Source organism: Macrobrachium rosenbergii, chromosome 46 (assembly GCF_040412425.1).
Source record: "Macrobrachium rosenbergii isolate ZJJX-2024 chromosome 46, ASM4041242v1, whole genome shotgun sequence".
Lineage (NCBI taxonomy): Eukaryota > Metazoa > Arthropoda > Malacostraca > Decapoda > Palaemonidae > Macrobrachium > Macrobrachium rosenbergii.
In genome coordinates this window covers 50,221,212-50,244,982 of record NC_089786.1, presented here as the reverse complement: position 1 = coordinate 50,244,982, position 23,771 = coordinate 50,221,212, and the positions used below count along the sequence as shown (strand labels likewise).

Genomic DNA, 23,771 nt, shown 5'->3' with positions numbered 1-23,771 from the left:
TCCTTTTATCTCATCATGATAAGCCAGTAATATTGAAATGTTTTTAGTCCAGGTTGGTGTTATTGTGTCTTTGTGATATTCAAATGGTGGAGTTTTGACACCAGTAGGTTGGTGGTGCATTGTCTCTGTAGTAAATATTTTTAACTTTAGTATCCCCTTTGTTAATAGTGAACTTCAGTACAATTATTACCCACTATGTAGGCTATGCAGTATAGTACCTTGGAGATAATTTAAATAACCCCTAAATTAGAGTATAAGACACCATATTTAACCACATTGCATCATCCCATTCATACTTTTAATCTTGAATTCACAGTACTCTTTAACATTCATCTTTAATTCGAGAAATAATTAATATCTCTGGATTTGAAAGACAGATTTGTTAAAAAACAAGGCTGTGTCTGTTACCTTTAAAATTACATTGGTTTCTTAGATATTTGAATCTTTATCCACAAATATGTTTCGATTAATTATCACATGTACCTCAAAACTGCTTTATAAAAATAAAAATTTTTTTTCAATTGCAACATATTTGATATTCTGGTTACAGGTGTGGACAGACGAGAGCCTAAAATGGGAACAGGGTAATCACACGCAACTCCAACTTCCTTATTAGATTCTTTATTGGCTTAAATACATAAAAATAATATTTCACAATAATGAAACTTATCACAAAAATACCACTTAACCAAACTGCAAAATCAGTCGCAACTTTGTATTTGTATTTTGTTATGAAGAAAAGTCATAACTACAACATTCTACATGTGCTGCACGGTCTCTCGGGGTAGAAATACTATCTAAGATAATTTGGGCCGCTTGGCAGGCGGGGGAGGCATCAGATCCCTGTCAGGCTTTCTGTAGCCTTGCTCGTGGATGAATTTCAAGAGGTATTCTTGAGTGACGGGGTTCTTGATGCTGTTGCATACGGCTGTAAACAAAAGAAAGAAGTCGGGCATAAAATACTTCAGTACTTTCAGAAGAATAGAACAGAATACAGAATTTAGGCCAAAGACCAGGCGCTGGAATCTATGAGGTCACTCAGTGGTGAAAGGGAAACTGAGAGTAAAAAGGTTTGAAAGGTGTAACGAGGAAAACCTCAAAGCAGTTGCACTATGAATCAACTGTTAGGAGAGGGTGGGAAGTAAGATGGAAGAAAGAGAATATGAACAGAAGTACAGTCAAAGGAATGAAAGGGGTTGCAGCTAGGGGCTGAAGGGACACTGCAAAGAACCTTAAGTAATGGCTATAGTGATGCGGTGCAGTGATAACACTACCCCCTACGGGTTTCAGTACTCTTAGATCGAAGTTAGATCTAATTTTCCAAATGACCTCAAATAGTTTTATGAAATACCTGACCCAACAGAAAGCTACCACCTTCAGACTGATTAAAAGGCAGCTACCTCTGTCCACAACTAGATTTCTCACCCCTCTATAGAATAGCCTATAGATTACTGTTATAACTTGGTTAAACAAATCATTTATAACTAAAATAAATTAATTAACAAAGCAGTGGAAAATGGTAAGAATGCAAATAAAATTTCTTTAAAGAGCTTCATTACCACGACTTGCTATTTGTCACTGGTTGAGACTAGCGCTCATCATGCTTTATAGACTTTGGAACTTTATTTTTAGTTACACTCCAATCTCAGGTTACTGAAACATCTGAAGCTATTCACTCTGCTGAACATTTACGTCACAGTGTGAAAAGGGGGAAAAAAAGTTTATGTGAACTGAAGTCACTTCCAGCAACTAACAGGCTTATCAATTAAAAACACAATCTTTGAAGAAAAACTACCCAAAATGTTACCCATAATGGTTGAAAGTAATCACAGTGGATGTCAAGGCATGAAAAACACTATGTTCATCCTCAAAACTAAATAACAACAAAGATTCTATGACAAACATGCAAATCGGTGCCTTAAGTATACAGTACTCAGTTTTAAAAAAAGGTTATTTAGACCAGAGAAATACCAGGTATGCGTACCAAGTGCTGTCGTATAGCTGTTAGGAAAAGATTTGTCTGTTCTCTCTCGCATGAAGACCCAGCGGTTATTCTCGAACTTGCACTCTACGATCTTGTTATCGTATTGCTTCAGGGCTTTTGTAACTTTCATTTCACCGAATGCCGGGTCAAAACCACCCACGTACAATTGACCTACAGTTTGTGGAAGTATTCTGCAAAAATAGAGTGAGTAACAATGTGGGAAGTATTCTGCAAAATTACTAAAAGGTAGGCAGTCTTAAAGTATTCTGCAAAATTCCTGAAAAAATGAGTGAAAATCTATTCCATCAATGTTTTGAAATTCTCCATCTCCTGAAGATATTCCAGCTGATACTGATTACAGTTCAACTGAAATTCTCCAGTCTCACAAAGTTTTGCTGAAAGTAGCCCATCAACCTATGAGAATTCTTCACATATCAGCTTCATTATTACCTTACGGTTTTTGCTAGGCGACCTTTTAGAATGACACAGATTTGCATATAATCTCTTAAACTGAATGATAAATGTAAGTATAGCTTAGCTTATCAGAGCAATTATATGTTATTTCAGTCCTGTTAGCTGTGGGATATCCTACATGTTAACTGTAGGTTATATGGTCTCTGTTACTTAGATTTTGCTACTTAAAAAGGCAAGCCCAATAACCCATCCAATAAGTCGACTAGCTACTATGGAAAAAATTAATACAGTAAGAGTCCAGTCGAAAATTTAAAAATGATTCTCATACAGTTTTTCTCATCAGGTGCCTTCACAGTAACAATGTACAGGAGACTAATCGAACCCCCAAAACTTCTACATTAAATCTTTAATAAGAACATGAAAACACAACAGACAAAATGAGGCCATTCCTATCAAACCTACTTTGTTTACAAAAGCATTTAATAAATTCCTTTACATTTTCCACAAAATGATAGCCACGTATTTTTCTGCTTTCACAGTTAAGGACATACAAAAATAAATTTCTATCTTTTTAGATGATATCTGTAGTTCACAATAACAAGAACAATGTTCATTTAAACAGCAGGAAATCAAAGACAAATGTCACACACACAGCATGTGCAAAATTAAAGATGGTTTCCACCATCAGGTCAGATACTAAGTGAAAAACGTGATGACTAAAAACTAAGGGCATTTCGAGTACTTCTCATTATTCCCTGATAGATGAAACAACCACTAGTAAAAAAAAAAAAAACAATCACTACTGCTTTCTACGATACTTGATACAAACTCCTCTTACTACCTTCCTTTGAATGTGTTTTAGTCACTCATAAGCAATATATATATATCAGTGGTTCTCAACCAGAGGGGAATTTTCCCCTAAGGGAGAATTTCAGAGTTTCAGGGGGGGAGGGGGAATTGTGACCACAGATTGGCAAGCTCAAACTGGCTCTAGGACCACACAAAACGCAGTGTGCATCGGTCCGCACTGATCTATACCATATTTAAACTTTCCATCTAATGCTACGACATAAACAAAACAGTGGTCTCCATTTGGGAATACTGACTGCTTTTGAATTGGACAGGGACTTCAAAAGTTCAAGTGAAGATGCGATGCATTTCCACCCTCATATTATTCTCCTTGCATTTTCATACATTTTTATCTATTTATTAATTTATTTATTTTTTAATAAGTGAGATCTCTCCCTTCTGTATTTCCCTTACCTCCTCTTACTTCTTCCTAATGAACTCCATACTCTTTGGAAGCTTGAATTTCAAGTCAATGGCCCCTTTGGTGGGTTTGTTCCATATAAATAAACTTCATCTTCTGAATAATAATAATAATGTGTAATAAAAATCCACAATTATATAGTAAATAAATATATTACTATGTAAAATATGTAAAATAAACCAGAGACTTTAGAACACTTGTTCCTCACCATTCAAGTGTTCGAAAGTCTATGGTTTATTTTACATATTTTACATAGTAATATAGATTTACTATGTAATTGTGGATTTTTATTACACAGATTGTTTTTCACGAAATTGTGAATCTATTAGCAATAATAATAATAATAATACCAAAAAAAACAACATGAACTTACCCCTCTCCTGTCTTCCTCACAACTTTTAACTTAAAATCAACGGAATTTAGACTAGCTGGTTTCCACTTTAGAACTTCATCACATCGGCCAACAGTGTAGGGCTGGAAAGAGAGTATACCCAATATATTAAGAGGGTAAAATCATTCTGCAGGTGACCATCCCACACATACTGATAATCAAGGTGGTCGCTTACTCATAATACGGCCTCAAAAGTATAAACATACGTAAAAAGAGTAATGGTTATTGTCATAATTTTTTTAATTAGCACTCATTTAGCATAAAGCATAAAAAAATCATTCGCATAAAGGGCATGAACTTTTCATCCAAGCAGATTATTACAAAAATATGCAGAGAGAAAAAATCAATGCATAAATAAAAAAAATAAATCATGTATATTAATGCAGAGAAGCACAGCACTTGCTTCACAATTGGAGGTTCGCTTAAATTTGCAAGAATCTTTGTGCAAAACATGACCTGGAGAACTATGACCCAGATTGACATGTACATCTCGTATCATTAACCCGAAATCTGGTCCCAAGTCCAGAACTGTATATTTCCCAGCAGCTGGGACCTGCTTCTTCCCTTCACCAGTAATGCCTACCACTCACTGTGTTTGTACAATTTTTAGCTGCATACATTCTTCATTTAGTTTTCCTTCTTCCTCTTTTCTCTCGTCCCTAATTTTGTCTGTACATTTATATATTCTGTATATTACAAATGCATACTTAAAAGTGTATTTTACACTTTAAGAGTCATTACTACCCAGTACCACTATAACTGATTGTGTACATTATTATGACTAGTGAAATTAAGCATAGAAAATTTACCCAATGCCAAGGACCTTTCACAAAACTGCACTTGAGTTAAAGTAAAGCCAAATATACTGCACATACATAAATTATATTGTAAATTACTCAAAGTATCATACTTTGAACACTACTTGAATTCTGTCTTGGCTTACCACGACATCAATGGCAAACGACATCAATAACAAACAGAATAACTTCATCAAAATAGCTTCACATAGCAAAAAGCCCCTGACTAAATATTGTATATAATTACTGTACCTGTATTTAGTTTGTACCTAGTGTACAGTGCTATGTCACCTACGGTACAGTACACTATGGTCCATTTCATTCACGAAGGGATTTCAACTTATGTTTGGGCAGATCAAAGCACGGCCAATATTGCACGGAAGGTCATCTTTATGTGTATACGAAGCAGGTGTGACCGAGACACTGACATTTCATTGAAGCCATTACTTATAGTCTCTCCAACCTAGCTGTCCCACTTCTGTTACTTGCCTCACTCATATTTCCACCTTTCATAAAAGAACTGACCATTCATGCAAGCCACAAGTCAAGAATTACATGAATAATATTACAGAAAATATTTAATTTACTTTCCAATAAATAAAACTCGTTGGCTGAAAAAGTAAAATCAGAGCCTGGAAACATTCATAGAATAGAACTATCCCTAAATTGGTAGGTTCGTAAGTCCTCAGAAATCATACTCACTTCCATCTCAGGCTGAAATATTAAGCCATCAGGCTCATGGCTCAGTTGTGACTGGAATGCCGGACTTAAGAGCTTCGAGGTGTTGTGGAAATTTGCATCCCAAAATTCTTTTCTCCGGACACTGAACGGCTCCTTCTGTTTGATAAGGAAGCCCTTTTCTATAGCTGCATTTCTTGGTAAAATAATGTCTGTCTGAAATGATAATAGGGACTAAATTACTAAAGCGTATTCTCACAACTGACTGAGTCTTAGTAAATTTCCATTAACAAAATTATGCGCGTACTTTGTAACCACGCTAATTTTGTCGTACACTCATCCAGCTTTACATTTGAATGACTAAAATCATGAAATTTAGAACATAGAGGGCCAAGTGTAACTGCCTTAATATCACCTTGCTTCTGGTTCTATCTAATTTGGGGAAACAGATTACACTCAGCATAACACCATATAAGAAATGGAAAACGAGATGAATACAGCAAACGCCCTGTATTCGCGTTCTCACGATTCGCGGACTCACGCACTCGCGGATTTCTCTGTGGGACATATCTACCCATTATTCGCGGAAAATTCGCAGTATTTTTCACCGAGAAATATTCACTAATTACTGTATTTTCATAACATTTTCATGACAAAATGCACTTTTTGTGATAAAATTACTAAAATACTGAGGTATAAGCAATTTTAGAGGTTTTTCTTGTGTGTTCTAAGTGTTTTTAGAGGGGTTTTAAGTATTCGCAGATTTTAGCGATTCGTGCGGGGGGGGGGGGGGGTTGTGCAGTACGCATCCCCCACGAATACGGGGTTTTACTGTAAATATCAACACTACAGTAAATCAAGTCGGTGCTGACATGCAACTAAAGTTTTATGAAGAATACTACTTATGCAAGCTAGTGGTGAAAAACAAATATTAGTTTCCGACATTATTCGCATTATTTACGCCCGATTCCCCTTTCTAGGGCTGTCTGTTTGACGAATTTTAACCAGTCCCTTCAGTCAAAGTTAGCTTCTACCAGAAATTGAAAACTAAGAAAGAAGATTCATTAAATCCACTGCATATAACTACATACGGTATCCAGACTTAAGCCTGCATAACATAACACTAAATGCATATCCATTAAGAGGATATTAAACACAATTAAGACATACAGGCTACCTATGAAGGTTAAGGCTTAGGAAGGCAAACTCCTGAAGGTCTGAAAATGACAAGCTGAGGTTAAAGGTGGAAAGGCAAAAAAAATCTTAGCTGGAGTAGAGGAAAGTAAAACTTCAATGTTCCAAACATACTCACATTTATTCGTTCGTATCTCATGTGAAAGGAATCATTTATAATATCCTTTCCTTGGATTCTTATGGCATCATAAATTAAGTACCTTGGGTACTTGGCCTTAGTTTTTGGATCGACATCTATCACCATTTCCTGGAAAAAAATCATTTTTAAAAATTATGTTTCAAAGCTTAACCCTGAAGGGACGGCATAATTTATCAATGTGCAGCACCCCTGACTGGGGAAACTTTGAGGTTGGCAAAATAAAAATAAAAAATCACATCAATGGAAAGAGAATGACACGTACATTCACACTGTATAAATAAAAAAATTCGAAAAAATTTTTCCTACCTTCCACGAGAAGTTGAAAATGATTATTTACAATCCCTTGTGGGGCCCCATTTACAAGACAATTGTAAATTTTACCAACTTATATATGTTTTTTCTAATAAATAAGTTTTTTGGATTTTGTAAAATTATTATTACTGCTCACACAATATCAAAACAGATAAGAAATAAAAGCAGTAACAAATTTTTTGCATATTTGTTGTAAAATATTCACATAAGTTTACGAGAAGGAAGATTCAGTAAATTTTTTTTTTTACTTTTACATGCTTTTTCTAATATTTATTTGCAATTTTCTTTGTAAAATTACATTTACAACCGACATACTATCGTAAAAGACAAAAACAAAAAACAACAGCAACCCCTTCGTTTATTTACAGGCAAATTTACACAAAGACTCGTGTGAGAGAGAGAGAGAGATGCAGTACCTTCCCCCTTGAAGTCACAAGCATTACTGATACTGGCCTAACTCTCACGTCTGTATGCAAGTTGCCATTAGTGAATTTATAGCATATAGAAGTATTGGCACCTTTGTTTCGAATCATTATTACCATAACAGTGGTGCGTAATTCTGCTTCACACTCAAGCTCAATCCGTCCACCTCCCCAAACCTGTTTTACTTCACACTCAAACAAAGAAGGGATTTCCTAAACAAGTCTCTCTAATTATTAAAGATATTAATTTTACTGAAACCACTGTTCTAACACCATAAGACAACATATAACTTAGTACATGTATCTTAATTATCCATCGCACTGAATGTCAAATTAATTAAATCAGACTCGTCTCCCTTACCCCATCAACGCCACAGGGTGTACTGCCAACAGTGAACATCATGCCGTGCACTGTAGGCATTACTTAAGGTTCTTTGCAGTGTTCCTTCAGGCCCTAGCTGCAACCTCTTTCATTCCTTTTGCTGCACCTCTGTTCATATTCTCTTTCTTCCATCTTACTTTTGACCCTTTCCTAACAATTTTTTAATAGTGGAACTGCTTTGAGGTTTTCCTCCTATTACACCTTTCAAACGTTCTTACTGTCCACTTCCATTTCAGCACTGGCTGACCTCATAGGTCCCAGCACCTGATCTTTGGCCTAAATTCTACGTTCTGTTCTATTCTGTCTTACCCCATCGAGCAAAGTGTCTGACAGGTGAACACGCAGGTCATGTTTCTGCCTAAACTCAATTTCAGGCACTTGGAAGATGCAGTGATCCCTGTCTGCGAAAAACACCTCTCTACGTCCATCTGGAAGTTGAAACAAAACGTTCATGGCAAACAATTTTACAGGAGTGGGTTTTTACCCTGTTATCTACTTTCAGTGATAAGTATAGGTCAGTAAATACATAACAAAACTGATAGATTCTTTCAAAATGTATGAACATAAGGCTATCCATTATGCAAGGGTTATCACATAATACAAATTACATATCTTAAAGGTTCTGTATCAGATCTTACAAGTAAAACTCTGCTTATACATTATTTGGTATTCATTGTTATGAGATCCTTTCTATTTAAATTAATGAAAAGAGAGAGAATATTGAATAAAATTAAATAAAAAAAATTACAATCAACTTAAGGGACCATTTCTTCTTTTCTCTCATACATCAAACATACTGTATTAGAATGTCTCAATAACAAACACTTTGGAGGTGCGAGATGACCATTACCAGAAAATTTCCAACATCAAGTTTTCAGGCCTAGCCTAGTCTACAATAAGTCCTATAGCTAGCACCAGATGTCATTAATAAACATTTGTAAAGAGGTAGGTAAACAGTTTCATGAATAAGAATATAAAATGGCTCCACTGAGCATTTATCTGTTGCTGTGAGCAAGCTCTCGAGCAGGTGCTGGTACAGAATTTGGTGGTAATTCCAACTGACATAAAGTAAAAAGGGGAAAAGTATAAGGGACTTTGACAGAGATGGCTTAGTTATGTGATAAGTCAGGATGAATACAGTTAATCAAAGGAGTGGTAGATACGAAAGTGGCATGACAAAGGGACCCAGAAAACCATGGAATGTGGGCAAAGATGAAGAGCTAGACCAGATGGGAGTTCAAGTGGAAAGTGCACAAGATAGAGAACACATTTCATATCTAACCACACTGAGGGAAAATCTGACATACTATAACATTAATAACGATGAAGACAGAGCAGGTCTAATGAATGAGGAACAAACTGATCACAAGATAGGCATGCATAAATAATTCTCCATAACAGAGTTCCGCACTCTAAGGAGATACATTAAGTTACAGTATTCAATTGTCTGACTGTCACAGTACAAGCAAAGGGGATATGTACAAGGTAAACGGCAATCCTTGAAGATGCTTGGGGCAAGGTACTATGACAAGGGACACATGGGAAAATGCACAGCAATAACTACATACTCCAAAATACATCCCTCCTCAACCTGCACTGCTAAGCAGCACCCACTCCCGACCATTATTTTCTATCCCTAAATTTACCTTATAGCAGACCCTGCTATTTGGATCATTCTAGTAGTAGGGGGTCTGTTCATAATATTCTACTAATTCTATGTAACTAGTGGAAAGAAATACTGCTGTCCTTACTTATGAGCATCATGTATCTTGTTCCATCAGCCTTCCACGAAACTTTGTACGGCTTCTCGCGGAGGAATCCTACGTTTTCTAAGTCCATGCTAACAGGCTGACAACCAGGAAAACCAGAACTGCAAAAAAATATATACTATAATTTATAAGTTACTGAGGAAATTGACTGGAGAACAGTTGTAAACGATGAATACAAGATGATGAATGCGTATAAATGAAACAAAATATACATCATGGATGGGTTGAATTCCACTCTAGGTAAATGCTTTCATGTCTAAAAATATTAAACACTGTCCCACAACATCCAACTGGCTATGCCCTAGAACATAAGAAAACTGTTTAGAAGGTTTTAACAGTGCAACAATGGTGTGGAATTCAGAGGCTACTGTATACTGTAAAAGGAAAACAGCATTATTAGTACATTCTTAACCGAACAATAGGTCAAACTGAAAGATTTGTAATTAAATGAAGGAAATAACTGAGGAAGAAATAATTTATATGTAAAATTATCATACATTAATTTAACAAGACCAACAAGTCATATTTCTAGTCTCTTGTGGGACTCGCATAAGGGAACTCATTGGAGCAAGGGACAGTTAAAGAAGTTGGAAAGCCAAGATGAAAAGTAGAAGGCAGAATGCACTGCAACTGAGGCCTAAAACAGGACACTGCAAAGAACTTTTAGTACCATCTACAGTGTGCCCTGTAAGACGTCTTGTAAGTGGTGCCCCAAGGGATTTAAGTTGGACAAGAGTAGGGAAAGCACAAAGGGAATGAATTGGGGGGGGGGGGGAAGTCAGACACAAGGCAGTATTCCTGTGTTAGGAAAGTATCTGGTTAAAAGCAAGGTAACGAACAGCACAAGTATTTTCCAGTTATGGAACCCTATGCCAATGAATGTAGTCTGGTCAACCTGACCTTTTGCAAAGTCCTGGGGATTGACGTTAAGAGTAGCTCAGGCTCTTTAATAGTTTCCCAGTAAATCAGTGAACTACACATAAGGGATGGCCACTTTCACAAGCATTCGACCATCTCTATTTGAGTTAACATTTCAAAAGTGGTCTCGTTAAATTGCATCATCAACATCCTTTAAATTTTCACTTTACATTTTCCCTCTACAAGCCTGAGTGGAAAACAATTTCTCTTCTGTCGTTACAATTTTTGCCTGAACTCCCAGTTATGCCTTTCTCCATAATTTTCTGGATCTTCCAACTGGTCTTTGTCCTGCTACTTCCATATTTATTGCTTTTCTACAGAACATAAAAATAATAATTATATTATTATTAATTACACCCTGAATACTTGCATCCATCTCCTCAAATTGCCACTGTATCCTTAACCTTCACAAGTCAAGTCGACCCCCGCCTATTTGTGGTTCAGGATTTACGGATTTTTCTATGGAACATATAATGCATATTATTCGCCGAAAATCTGCCTATTCGATGTACTTTTCATAGAGAAATACTCACTAATTACTGTATTTTCTTATTATTTTTTTCATGACTAAATGCATTTTTTGTTATACTATTCAAATACGCGGGTATAAGCATTTTTGGGGTTTTTTGGTGTTTGAACTATCAAAATAGGCAGTTATATGCATTTTTCGAGGGGTGGGGTTGTGGTACATATCCCCCCCAAATACCAAGGGTCGACTGTATATACATGTAATAACATCCCACTGCACTACAGATTTAGCTCTTCGTTGGGCGAGTCGGTAGAGCTGCAGACTGTCACTCGATGGGCCGGAGTTCAATTCCCCGGCCAGCTGATGAAGAGTTAGAGGAATTTATTTCTGGTGATAGAAATTCATTTCTCGCTATAATGTGGTTCGGATTCCACAATAAGCTGTAGGTCCCGTTGCTAAGTAACCAACTGGTTCTTAGCCACGTAAAATAAATCTAATCCTTCGGGCCAGACCTAGGAGAGCTGTTAATCAGCTCAGTGGTCTGGTAAAACTAAGGTATACTTAACTTTTCTGAATAATGTGATTTGTAGTAAAGTGGAAACTCTGTAAAAGTCTGATGGGAAAAATACTTAAAATGAAAAAGTGATAAACCTTTTAGTTCACGTAAAATACATACGTTTGTATTTCAGAGTACAGTGCCACACTGCCTTTGCTCACCTGTTCCATCCGCACATCTCCTGAATTTGCCGTTGAATACTTTGTAACTTTTGTGGGTCCGTTAGGATGAATGTACCGGAGACGCCCTCCATGAAGGTTGGGTTCTTCTTGACTTTCTCACGCTTCCTGCGACCACCTCCCCCGCCACCACTTCCCCCGTTTCCCATCTCGTTGCCGTCATCGTCAACGTTGCTGTCGTCGTATTCTGATGAACGGCAATACACAGAAATGTGTTATGTCTTACCAGTAATTATATTGCATAAAAAATTCAAATTAGATAAAGCACATTCAATGCAGCTTGTAATTACAAATTCTAAAGACACCATTTTAAAGCATCTTTGTATACAAAATTTACAACAGCCAAAAAGAAAATTTAATATAAAATAAATCAATACAGAGATGAAAAGGGCAAAATACAAAATTTACAAAAGAAAGCCCAAAAGATATTTATAAAATACATCAAATAGATGTTAAAAAAAGGGCAAAATAATTAATTCTATACAAAATTTATAATAGAAAGCCCAGCAGACAGTTAAAATATAAAATAAATCATTACAGATTTTTAAAAAAGGCAAATTAACTCATGCTCTACAAAATTTAAAATAGAAAGCCCAGCGGACAATTAAATAAAAAATAAATCAAAACAGGGGAAAAAAAAAAGGGCAAAATAATTCATTCTATATAAAATTTACAACAAAAAGCCCAAAAGACAGTTAAAATAAGAAATCAATCGATACAGAGGTCAAAAATGGGCAAAATAATTAATTGTAAGCAAAATTTACTATAGGAAGCCCAGCAGACAATTAAATAAATATAAAAAATAAATGAATGCAGGGGTCAAAGAAAGGTCAAAATAATTCAAGTGTCTAACCGTTGCACCAATCAGGCAATTCTGGAGCCGGGGGAGCCTCATTGGGGTCGTCTCCTGAACGTTCATAGAGAGATCGAAGATAGTCTCCCTTATAAATGCCCGGTTCTCTGTCGGATATGATAATTATTGATATGACATGGTGAAAATTTCAGTAGAAAGTATCAACACTTGTTTTCTTTGGCAATTTATTTCAAAAATGTGGAGAGACGTTTGCATGTTTCCTGCAGTTAGCTTTTAGCACTAGGCTTTAATTTTTCCATCTAAACTGTTTCTTCAAGATTCAAGGCCACATATGTTCCTTCACCTGTTTAATAGTGTAAGTTTAAGACAAACAGATACAGTAGTACTGTATATGTAATCTAGTAACCATATAAAACATTCCAGTCAGTCTTATTTACTCACAAATTAAGAGCAGCACATCCAACTACAATCATTTAATGTTTTAACGCATACACATCAACTGTTTCTTTTAGTTTTCATTAATTATTTAATAAATCTAGCATTACCCATTACCATCCTCATGTTTTAACACATAATTCACAATTCAACAAATGTCAAATTCGAGCAGAGCATTATTCTTGAATGTCTTTTTGCTGGTTTTTGCAATCTGTACAGCAATAATTAATGCTGTCTTGAGTCACATTTTTTATAACCTTTGTTTTATATGCACCATAAATATAAAATAAACTTGTTTAGAGGAGTACGTAGCCACTGTTAGTTTTGGTCTTGTTATCTGTATAAATGCATGCATTTTAATCCCTCTGGGTGCCCACCTATACCACCTTCTGGAAATATCCAGAAAACCTTTAAAATATGAAAACAGCAACAAAATGCATCTGAAAGTGACACTTTAATAATTCAGTGGCAGAGATAATTAATATTTTCGAGAAAACCGCTGAGTACTGTAGTCCGGAAATCTACATTACCTGACTTGGCCCACTTCACATCTTGTGTACATTCGCTATTTTTCATTGTTGTCGAAGTGAACAGCTCACTAAATACATTTTGAATGAAGCTTTTTGGGTCTATATAATTTTATTCATAGGTAACAGAATGTATATAACTTATGGACATTCCATATACGCTGATGCTCATAACATAAGTACAGTATTTACTAAAGAAAACTAAGTTTTAGAAGCCTGTTACAGGTAAACAAAATCTCAGTGTTCTACTGCACACATACACATATAACTATATTAGATATCTATTCTCTACTCTCATTATTAAGCTGATATTGTTCTTCAACATGACGTTATCTAGCAGATTCAATGGCAGGCTGGTAACTTCGTTTCCATATAAACTTTCTAGCTTTTCCAGGCTTGCTAATAAAGGGTATTTAAAGCATTGTCACTTCTTTATAAAATGAGACCAAAATAATATTGTCTACATTGCAACAGACTGCCCCCCCTTGTTAATTTTCGAAACAATTACAGGGTATTATGTTTCATACGTAGAAGACAATGCTTCACATACGGTAAAACTAACAGGAAGACATTTTTATGGAGCAAATGTCTGTATTTCACATGAATGCAGCCAAATCTACTTACCTACACCTTTTGAATTCACTAATAGCCAGGTCAACACCCCAGTCTTCCTTCATGATGAAATAGGAAGCAATCAAGAATCCTGTCCTGTTGAACCCATGAGTACAGTGAACAGCTGGGGAAAGACACATGTGATTATTAGAACTTCGACAAGAAACATGCACAGTAATTGTTTAGTGTTTATGGCATCTTGTATTGAAAAGTGGTTCTGAAATACGCACACCTGAGTTTACCTCAATATTCATTAATGTTTCTGTGTATTTTGAACCCTAATCCTTAACCAACTCAATAAAAGGGGATTCATCTTTAATTTCTTCAATGTACTTAAGCAAGCCCTGTAACAGTCAAGGGTTTTGTCTCTATGCAAGATCACGTTGCAGAAAGCAACCAGAGTATATTTTGCTTAGATAAATTTCCAAATAAATATGGTATAAAGAAACCACAGAGTCAATCCTTACCTATTACTTCCAGGGGATTCTTCCTTATGAAGGCATCACAGATGTTCACAAATGTGTTGACCTGTTCAACAGTTGGGCACTCTCCGTGACCCCTACACTGCAGCTTAACATAGCGCGCCTCTTCCTTTTCAATGTCTGTTTTGTCGTAAAACCTTGATGTGTTTGTCAGATCTATCCAGAGACCAATCTTCACCTGCAAGTAATTCGGAGATTTACTGCAGTGTCTCAAAATAACAGACATTTAGCACATTAGAATAGAACAGAATATAGAATTTAGGCCAAGGGCTAGGACCAATGAGGTCGCCGAGCGCTGAAAGGGAAATTGACAGTAAGGAGGTTTGACAGGTGTTACGGGAGGAAAACCTCGCAGTTACACTATGAAACACTCGTTAGGAGAGGTGGAAAGTCAGATGGAAGAAAGAGAATATGAACAGAGGTAGAGTAAAAGGAATGAAAGATGTTGCAGCTGGGGGCCGAAAGGACGCTTCAAAGACCCTTAAGTGATGCCTCCAGTGCACCACGTGAGGTGCACTGACGGCACTAACCCCCTACGGGACATTAGGATGTTTACTATCTGCAAATATTCATTAAGTTGTCTTCCTAGGGTAAGCCAACTGATTGGTGAAAGCTGCATAAAAACAGGATGTTTTCTGCCAGAATCTTCAACACTTCATAGATTGCTACTGCACTGAGCTCACAGTAAGGAGATGAAGGATAAGGAAAAGAGAGAGACTGACTGACAGAAATATGTGCATAAGGAAATTGAAGAAAAGACTCGCAGCTCTGGCACAGGTAACTAAGAAGAGGAGGAGGGAGGCCAGAAATGTGGCAAAGGAAAACAGAATGATAAGAAAAGAATCAGCATCTGACCCACAGCAGAAAGAAGAAAATTTGTTGAAACAGCAAAGTGGAAGAGGTAGGAGTAACGATGAAAACAAAGGAATTCGAATAGCAAAAACCAATAACAACACAACCAAGGCCATACACAAGAATCTAGTAAATGAAAAGAATGAATCCGTTTCTCTTATGGCTGGCCATAGGGATTTCTTCATCAAGAAGAGATGAAACTCTACCAGGCGTAGTTGGATAACACTAAGTCAAACATCAACAGGAGAAGAGACTACTGTATTGGGAAAAGTAAAAGACGGAAAGTAGTGAAGTTGGGGGTAAAGCAGACGCCATAAAAATACCTTTGGTAGTCTTAACAGCACACCATCTAAGGTCCACTCTAGATGATACCTTCTCACAAGAGGGTAAGTACAGAATGGATGATATTAATATGAGTGTGGTCAGTATAGAATGCAACATCTGAGAGGTTAGGAGAGCCCTTTTAGATGAAAAATTGAAGGTCTCCTGGACTATCAGGAATAACATGAACAGCATTTTGTTGAAAACAGCTGCAGACGATAATGCATATACAAAAATATCACGGCACAGAAGAAGCCAAAAATTACGACAGAAGTACTATAACTGCTTTCCAGACATGGAACAGGTGATGCACTACAGTATGAAAGATATAGAGGAATAGCAATGCAGGAACATGGAAAATGGTGGAAAGGTTTAGAAGAACTTTCCACTTAATAATTGCCAGTTGGGTTATGTGCTGAGTAAATCAACCATGGAGATCTTTATGTGGCAACTACAGGCTATCAATCATTCTAAAGTGAATGAATAATTTTTGTAGACCTTGAGAAAGCATAAAATGGGTATTGCTACGGTAGTTAATACCAAAAATATAACTCAGAAACATAATGCCAAAAATATAAGCGAAACAATGTGACGTCACCATATTATGATACAGGATTTATGATGGCAACATTCGGTGCCCACCTTGGACCAACAATGGCCCCTTTATTATTTGTAATAATTATGGAGGTACTGGTAACTACAAATTAAAGAAAAGGTTGTCTTGGCAGCCACAGTATGCAGATGACATGGTGTTAAGATCCAAAGCAAAGAAATTCTTCAGACATGTTTAAAAACTGGTTGAGTAGAAGGAATAAAAATGGGCTGCACATCGTTCTTGGTGAAAACAAGATTACAGTAAATGAAAAGGAAGAAAAGAAGGTGCAACACAGGGAAGTGGTCACGTGGATGCTACAAAGTGTATTAGTACTATATCAACATAACAGATGATGCTACAAGGGAAGCTCATTGCGACAGAGATTAAAAGGAGAACAGGATTTTCTAATATGAGATGGAGGCAAATATGTGAGGTACTAAACAAGGAATACAATTTTTGTCCAGGAATCGTACATGATATATGGTACATAAGGTATTGATTTTGATTATAAAAATAAACGAAGAAAACATGGGCAACACAATTACTTGAAAATGACAGCATTTAATTATCTGAGATACAAGTTCTCGTAACACCAAATGATGATGGCAACTCAAGGCGTAGGGTACTCTAAAAGCATCACAAAGGATGCATATATATGCACAGGAATCACAGATTATACAAGAGATAAAGGTAATTTGATGTCAGAACATAAGGATAGCAAAGCACCAATATTCATCCAAATTCACACCACACAGTGATGAAAGCACATGATCTCTAGTGAGCAGCAACGCTGTATACAAAGATGCAGAAGGGACCAAGGACAATAAGCACTAATATGCGCATTCAGTCAAGAGCGCACAAACTATTAAAAACAGCATAAGTTAGTCATGAGCATAACTGTCTACCTTTCCCCTTTATACTGCATGTAACTGTATACCTCATTCTTGTGTGATGCATGAAGTACATTATACCCTCTCTAACTTTCAAACACACTGCCAATTAGCATCAGATCTCAGCTCATCTTGTCACACACCAAGAAACCATACCCATTTGTGGAAGTCTCAGACAGGTCAATGTGGGAGTTGGAGTTTTTCATTGCAGATTTTTTGGTCAGTATCAGTTTGTATTTTATTGAAGTCAAATAATTCAGAATTCCAATATATTTAACTATATAATTTCAAGAAATGTTAAGCCTACTTACAATTTCTACTGACAAGCAAACTTGCCAGAGTACAATTCTATAAGAACATCAATCATTAAATCAGTATTGCTCTACTGTACTCTGAAAAACAAAAGAGAAAAATTGTCAGCTCCAAGCAGGGACTTGCTGTTAAAATGCCACCCCACATACTTCTACTATTGACAAGATTCTAATAGTGATCCTTACCTTGTAACTTTTCATAGAAGCAAACAGCATTCCAGGGGAGAATCGGTGCTCAGGAGGCACCTGGTCGTCAAACTTTGAGCTTAGAGGTGTCTTGAAGGCTAGGAATTTATTTCCTATGAGAGCATGGCTTTTACGAGGACAGTGCAGCCATCTAGGGGGGATAGGGCCAGGTCCCCCCTTACCTCCTCCACCAGACATCTGGCAAGCAAGAAAGGAATCACAGTAAATAGCTGAACCAGTTAACAAATTGATTTTTTTGGCATTTTTAGTACCGGAAAGAATCGAATTTTCAAGACAGGACAGGGCACTCAGTCAACTTAAAACCATGACAAAAATCCAAAGGCTTATACAAACTACTTGGTAAGCAAGTGCATTACAATGTTACCTTCTTGGGTCATAGGTTAACATCATTATAAGCAAAATTTTCCAAATTTTACAAAATGCCAGGAGGTTTGAATTCCTTTGTATATAACAAAACATGTAATTACATCAAATTCGTGAGCATGTGTTGTTATTTCTTACTTTCAAAATCCTTATCATATCTAGTTAAATGCCAACTTAGTGTTTCTTCTGAAGGGGGAATGACACACCATTAAATATAAGCAGCGCAAATTTTTCTCGAAGATACTGAAGCAGACGGCATTGATTGCAGAAGATTCTGACCAAATCTAGCTCTGCACAATTGAAAAGCAGTTTGCTAGGCTGTGTGAGATGTTTATCAGACCAGTTAGAGAGCCTCCATAATTAAATATTTAAAGTGAAACTGTTATTTTCTCATAGCTACCACCGGGTGTTTTTGGTTAGGACTCACTGATAGGGTGCGTCTCAGATGATTAAAGTTATGGCACCTGCTAAGGAAACAGCACAACTGATTTAGTTTCCTTGATATTATTTATCATTAAATTGTGTTAATGTTTATGACAGCAAAGATTCACGCCTGCCTACAACAAGAAGAGGACTGAAGGAATTACAAATGGGTTTTAAAATGATCTGAGGAATTTACAGAAACAATTGTGTGGGGGTTCATATCAGATTTTAAGTCCCTTGATCAAGCCATTGCATCTTAAATCAAGGAATGCTAAATTAGATTATTAAGCATAGGCCTGCCCAGGTTACAGTTAGGCATTATGGCAATCATTAGTGACTGTGAATTGTAGCTATTTATCAAAATTACACCCTAGCCTAACATGACTGGAAAATTACATTCTAGTTCCGAAAGTCTGTAGCAAACCAGCAATCTCCAAAAGGTATCATTCTGTATTAGCACCAAAAGTAGCCTATCCCAGGGGTATCACAAGCATCAGGAAGATGTACATCAATGAAACACTTTAATATCTTAACCCACAAAGTGCGGCGCATCGCTAAAATCGATGCTTTAAATGCTGCGTAAGGATGACGTTGATATTGTCGACGCTTCATTTTCAAATATCACGGTAAATTTAGTTCCTCCCCTTAGTTCTGTTTGAGTGACGTCACCAGTCTCACCAGCCATTAGGCTCACTATTGATAATAAAAGATGCCAGATTTCTCTTAATCATAGGTATAAAAATAGCAAAACTGTAAACCTTCTGTCAGCCCGGGGGGTGGGACCAGGGAGGCTTTCGTATCCTGAAGTTGAACAATGGTCGAAGATTTTTATAAATCTTTGTTTATTTTGTGAATTTTGGAGATAATGGCTTTTGATAATGATGCTTATTCATTTTCATCAAATAGTGATATCGAGATAGATAATTACGACAGTGACGACAGTAATATTGGTTTTAAAGTTAGTGTGCACAGGATAGTTAACATACACACACATATAAACCCATTCAACCAATTAATAACTGTTGTATATATTTTGTACTTTTATAGGCATTTCTTGAATAGCTAAGGAGTAAGATTGTCATGGAAAAATTTGAAATTATCTCAGAAAATACTGCAGGAAGCATTCCAAAACTAAAAAGTAGCTTTTGAAAAAATGTTTTCTTTCCAAAAAATATTCTTTTTAAATATAAGCTTATAAAAGTAACTTATATTTCATTTTTGATTATTAATCTGCAACACAAGGCAATTACAGCCATGTATAACATCAGGTGATAAGTTAAAAAATAAGCAAGAAAATACTGGTTCCATTACTGAAGTTGCAAATGCATAATACTGCCGTTGTCCTTAAGTTGCATCCCCCTAGCATCTCTTGGGTTTATCAAAGCCACAATATACTTTTGACTGCTCACAAGGGACAAAAAAAAAACAAATTCATCACACAGGCAGTCCCCGCTTACCAGCGGCACCAGTTAACAGCGTTTCGGTGTTATGGCACTTGGCTAGTGACGTCATTAACCAGATTTTCAGCACCGGTAAGCGATTTTCGGCACTGGTAAGCAGTTTATCAGCGTCGTTAACGGGTTTATCAGCATCAGTAAGTGGTTTATTGGCGTCGATAACCGGTTAAGCAATTTATCAGTGCTATCATTGCCAATTTTCGGTTAGCGGCCCTCGGCCGGGAACGGAACCCCAACCGTTAACTGGGGACTGCCTGTATTCATAGTATTGCATTCTTTGGCCATCCAGTCAATTAGTTTCAAGTGTGACATTACAGTTTAATATACATGACTTCTAGGGTACTGTCCAATCAAGTAACAAGTTTTTAGTCTCACTGCAAGGCTTTTCTCTGATTTAATGAGTTTTGACCAATTTAGATATTGTCAAGAGGTTTATCCCCACCATCCACGCGGTATGTTGCACCCAAGGTCAGGGAAGTTTTGTTTAAGTAGTAATCCGATCACATTTTGACTGATTATGTCTTGATATTTCTCTATAAAAATTCATAGGCTAGTTCTTCAGCCCAGGAAATTTATCGAAGCTCAGAAGGAATGTATTTCCAGCGAAAAACAATATACTGGGCAACTATTTTGTTTAATCTCTGTGTTTCATAACATTCTTTTCATTAGGCCTAGTGTATAGTGTATATACTAGGCTTCCTATGTTCATATATAGATGGTCTATCTTCATTCAAAACACCTAAAATACTGTAGGTCAAAAAAATGAAATTCATCATTTTTAGCCATTACAGTGCCATAGTGAACTTCACTGTATATTGTAAACTAAATACAACAAAGTAAAGCAAATTGCTCATATCTCTAGGCCTACTGAACTGATTAATAGCAATTGCATTAGACTAGACCAGTCATAGTATAAGACACCATTTTAATGCATGTCAAATCAAGTATATCTAACCCTAGCTTATCCATGGGTCATTCTAGGTATAGACATAGTTCAGATGAAAGGAGAGACGGTAAGTTGATCTTAGGCCTATTTCAGACTTCGATCATGTCTAGGCCTATTTGTGGGGGGAAGGGGGGGGGCCAGTTATGAACGACAGACAGACAGATTCTGCCGACGAAAACAAACCCCTTTCCTCGCACACCGCGTCCTGCCCTAACCAGACCTCACCTTCCTGACCTGACCTAGGGTGCCGTGCCCTGACCTACCTGGGGGAGGGAGGGAGGGGCGATTGGTACCCCCCCAGGCTCCCCACCCCCATAAAATTGAAATGGGAATTACGTCTAGATGCTTTTCAGAGGTAGGCTAGGAAGTCTATTAGAGCCTGCATTTCAGCAGTCTACTCTCGTTTGCATATTTATATCTTTCAGAGACGTTGTTTATAATTAAGAATAAGCCTGACATTGTCTAATCCCCGCTAATCTATTTACATAATACGCTACTTTGATTGCAATCAGCTCGAGTCCATCTACCAAGCACGAGCCCAAACCCCTGTTACAACTTTCTCCCCCAAGCAGCCTTCCGGACCCAGCGAAGTGTAAACAGTCCTCCATGCGCACAAACACACTACAGTGCACAAAAGCCACGCGAACGCAGAACACATACGCCACATTAGAACACGGCCAGATCCCACAGGGGGCTGGAATTTCCCAGGGGTATATATCATGACAGGTCGCACAAGTGGGGGGAACTCGACCCTATGCCTATACCCGCAGCCCGTGGGAAATCTGGGGTTAATTGCCCACAAATCACTCGTGCCGTGCCCTCGCACCTGGTGGTAATGAACGGCCGGTCCACAGGGGAATTACGAAGCCGCTGCCACAGAATAATCTAAATCGGTCCGGGTACGTGACCACAATTCCTGTCAGTAACTGCTGTTTACAAAGTTTCAGGTGGCCGGAGCCATCGCGCGTTCCCAGCGTACGTGCAATGCGTCGTGCAAGGACGTGACTCTGTAAAAACCGTTTAAATCCCCTTTCGGCCCTTATTATCCATCCTTACGCACTTAAAAAACTATCTTATTATTAATTATAATGATTTCAAGCATTTATTGTCGTTTTAAACCGTTATTCTCGGCGTAATTAATTGATTATTGGCAACACTTCAATTTCGTCGTCAATCCACCGAATAGTCTTCATCGAACATCGAGCTCTCGTTTCGACTGAAATGCAGAAGAGAGAAAGCGTACCTAGTCGGAATTTAGACTTCAAATTCTCAGAAAAATAAGTTGATCGGAAGAGAACGATTGAATTGATCACTCATAATGTTAAGGAATCCCATAAACGAAGTCGTTTGCGGCACGTCTCTGCCCATACGATGTTTCGAAATGTAAGAATAAAGGCAAATTATAATTTTGTTTACTTCCTGATCCGACAGTTACGTAAACATTAATTTCAAACTAGTTTTTCTTCTCCCCGTCTGTATGGCTTTAGTCGTTGCTAAGTTCCTTAAACATTCTGACATTCACTCAAACGCATTTACTATGCATATCTTCACTGAGACGATTCCCATAATAAATAGGAATAATAGGCTAAGTAAAATGTACGCAAAATTTTGATATTGCATTTGAATGATGGAAAACATAACGAGCGAATGAAGAGAAATTTTTTTAATATATCATCAAATTCTTAGATTAGAAAGTAGTCAAACTAATATAGTTTTTCCGTACGTTTGCGTGTAATTTTTCTTTTTTCCTGTGCCTTGAAAAGTCAAGTTATTCCTCATTTTTGCATTTTGTGCTTCTAAAGATTGGTTTAAGCGAAGTCTGATTACTGCTATATGCTCCAGCTTCACCCAGTATTCCGATTACACACTCGGTTAATCCGTTCGGGCAACTTCGTAATCCCTCCTGTCACATAGGTAGCTTCATCGCATTATATACGAATATATATATATATATATATATATATATATATATATATATATATATATATATATATATATATATATATATATATATATGTATATAACAGAACCATGTTTAAACAGTATTGGTACATAACGGAGATTTTATTCACTTTTATGCATAAAATCTCGTTAGAAACCTTCCTGTTTAAAATTGAGGTCCTGTTAAGTTATTCTTTGTATGAACACACAGTACATCTGAGCAAGTGATATATATATATATATATATATATATATATATATATATATATATATATATATATATGTGTGTGTGTGTGTGTGTGTTTGACAAATTATGGAATGAATTGTTGGAACTTGAGAAGTTTAAACTTTGTGCAATTTTGCTTTTTGTTGAATAGGCCTGACATGAGTCTCACTTCATAGCTTATTTGTTATTCGTTTTATTTATTTATTTTAAAGTTTTTTACGTATACTATTTGTTTTTTCTAGTTTATTTCTCCTACGTAATTTATTCTTTATTTCGCAGTTCTTTGTACTTATTGGGCTGCTTTTCCTACGAGGGACCTTGGTCATGTATAATAATAATAATAATAATAATAATAATAATAATAATAATAATTGTAGTAGTAGTACTTTCATTTAGAAAATAATATTTCATGTTTTTATAAGAATACCTTTTCTTTACCCTTTAATAACCCACATATAAGTATGTCTGTCGGTACATTTGGTACATATTGTTAAA

General features: G+C 36.6%; 1 protein-coding gene across 2 annotated transcripts; it reads right to left on the bottom strand.

Moving 5' to 3' along the window:
* Nucleotides 1-601: 601 nt before the first annotated feature.
* Nucleotides 602-22,307, bottom strand: mRNA-cap (mRNA-capping-enzyme). 2 transcript variants are annotated; one of them, XM_067089737.1, is made up of 13 exons: nucleotides 21,936-22,307; nucleotides 17,900-18,097; nucleotides 14,730-14,922; nucleotides 14,275-14,386; nucleotides 12,728-12,834; nucleotides 11,857-12,061; nucleotides 9,735-9,853; nucleotides 8,293-8,411; nucleotides 6,847-6,975; nucleotides 5,559-5,750; nucleotides 4,042-4,142; nucleotides 1,985-2,175; nucleotides 602-928 (listed from the first exon to the last, which is right to left on the bottom strand). In XM_067089737.1, exons 2-13 carry the CDS (start codon nucleotides 18,095-18,097, stop codon nucleotides 798-800), a joined length of 1,797 nt encoding a protein of 598 aa, XP_066945838.1. In that variant the 5' UTR covers nucleotides 21,936-22,307; the 3' UTR covers nucleotides 602-797. The 2 variants fall into 2 exon arrangements, with proteins under 2 accessions (XP_066945838.1, XP_066945839.1); XM_067089738.1 differs by lacking the exon at nucleotides 21,936-22,307 and adding an exon at nucleotides 21,770-21,841.
* Nucleotides 22,308-23,771: the final 1,464 nt, after the last annotated feature.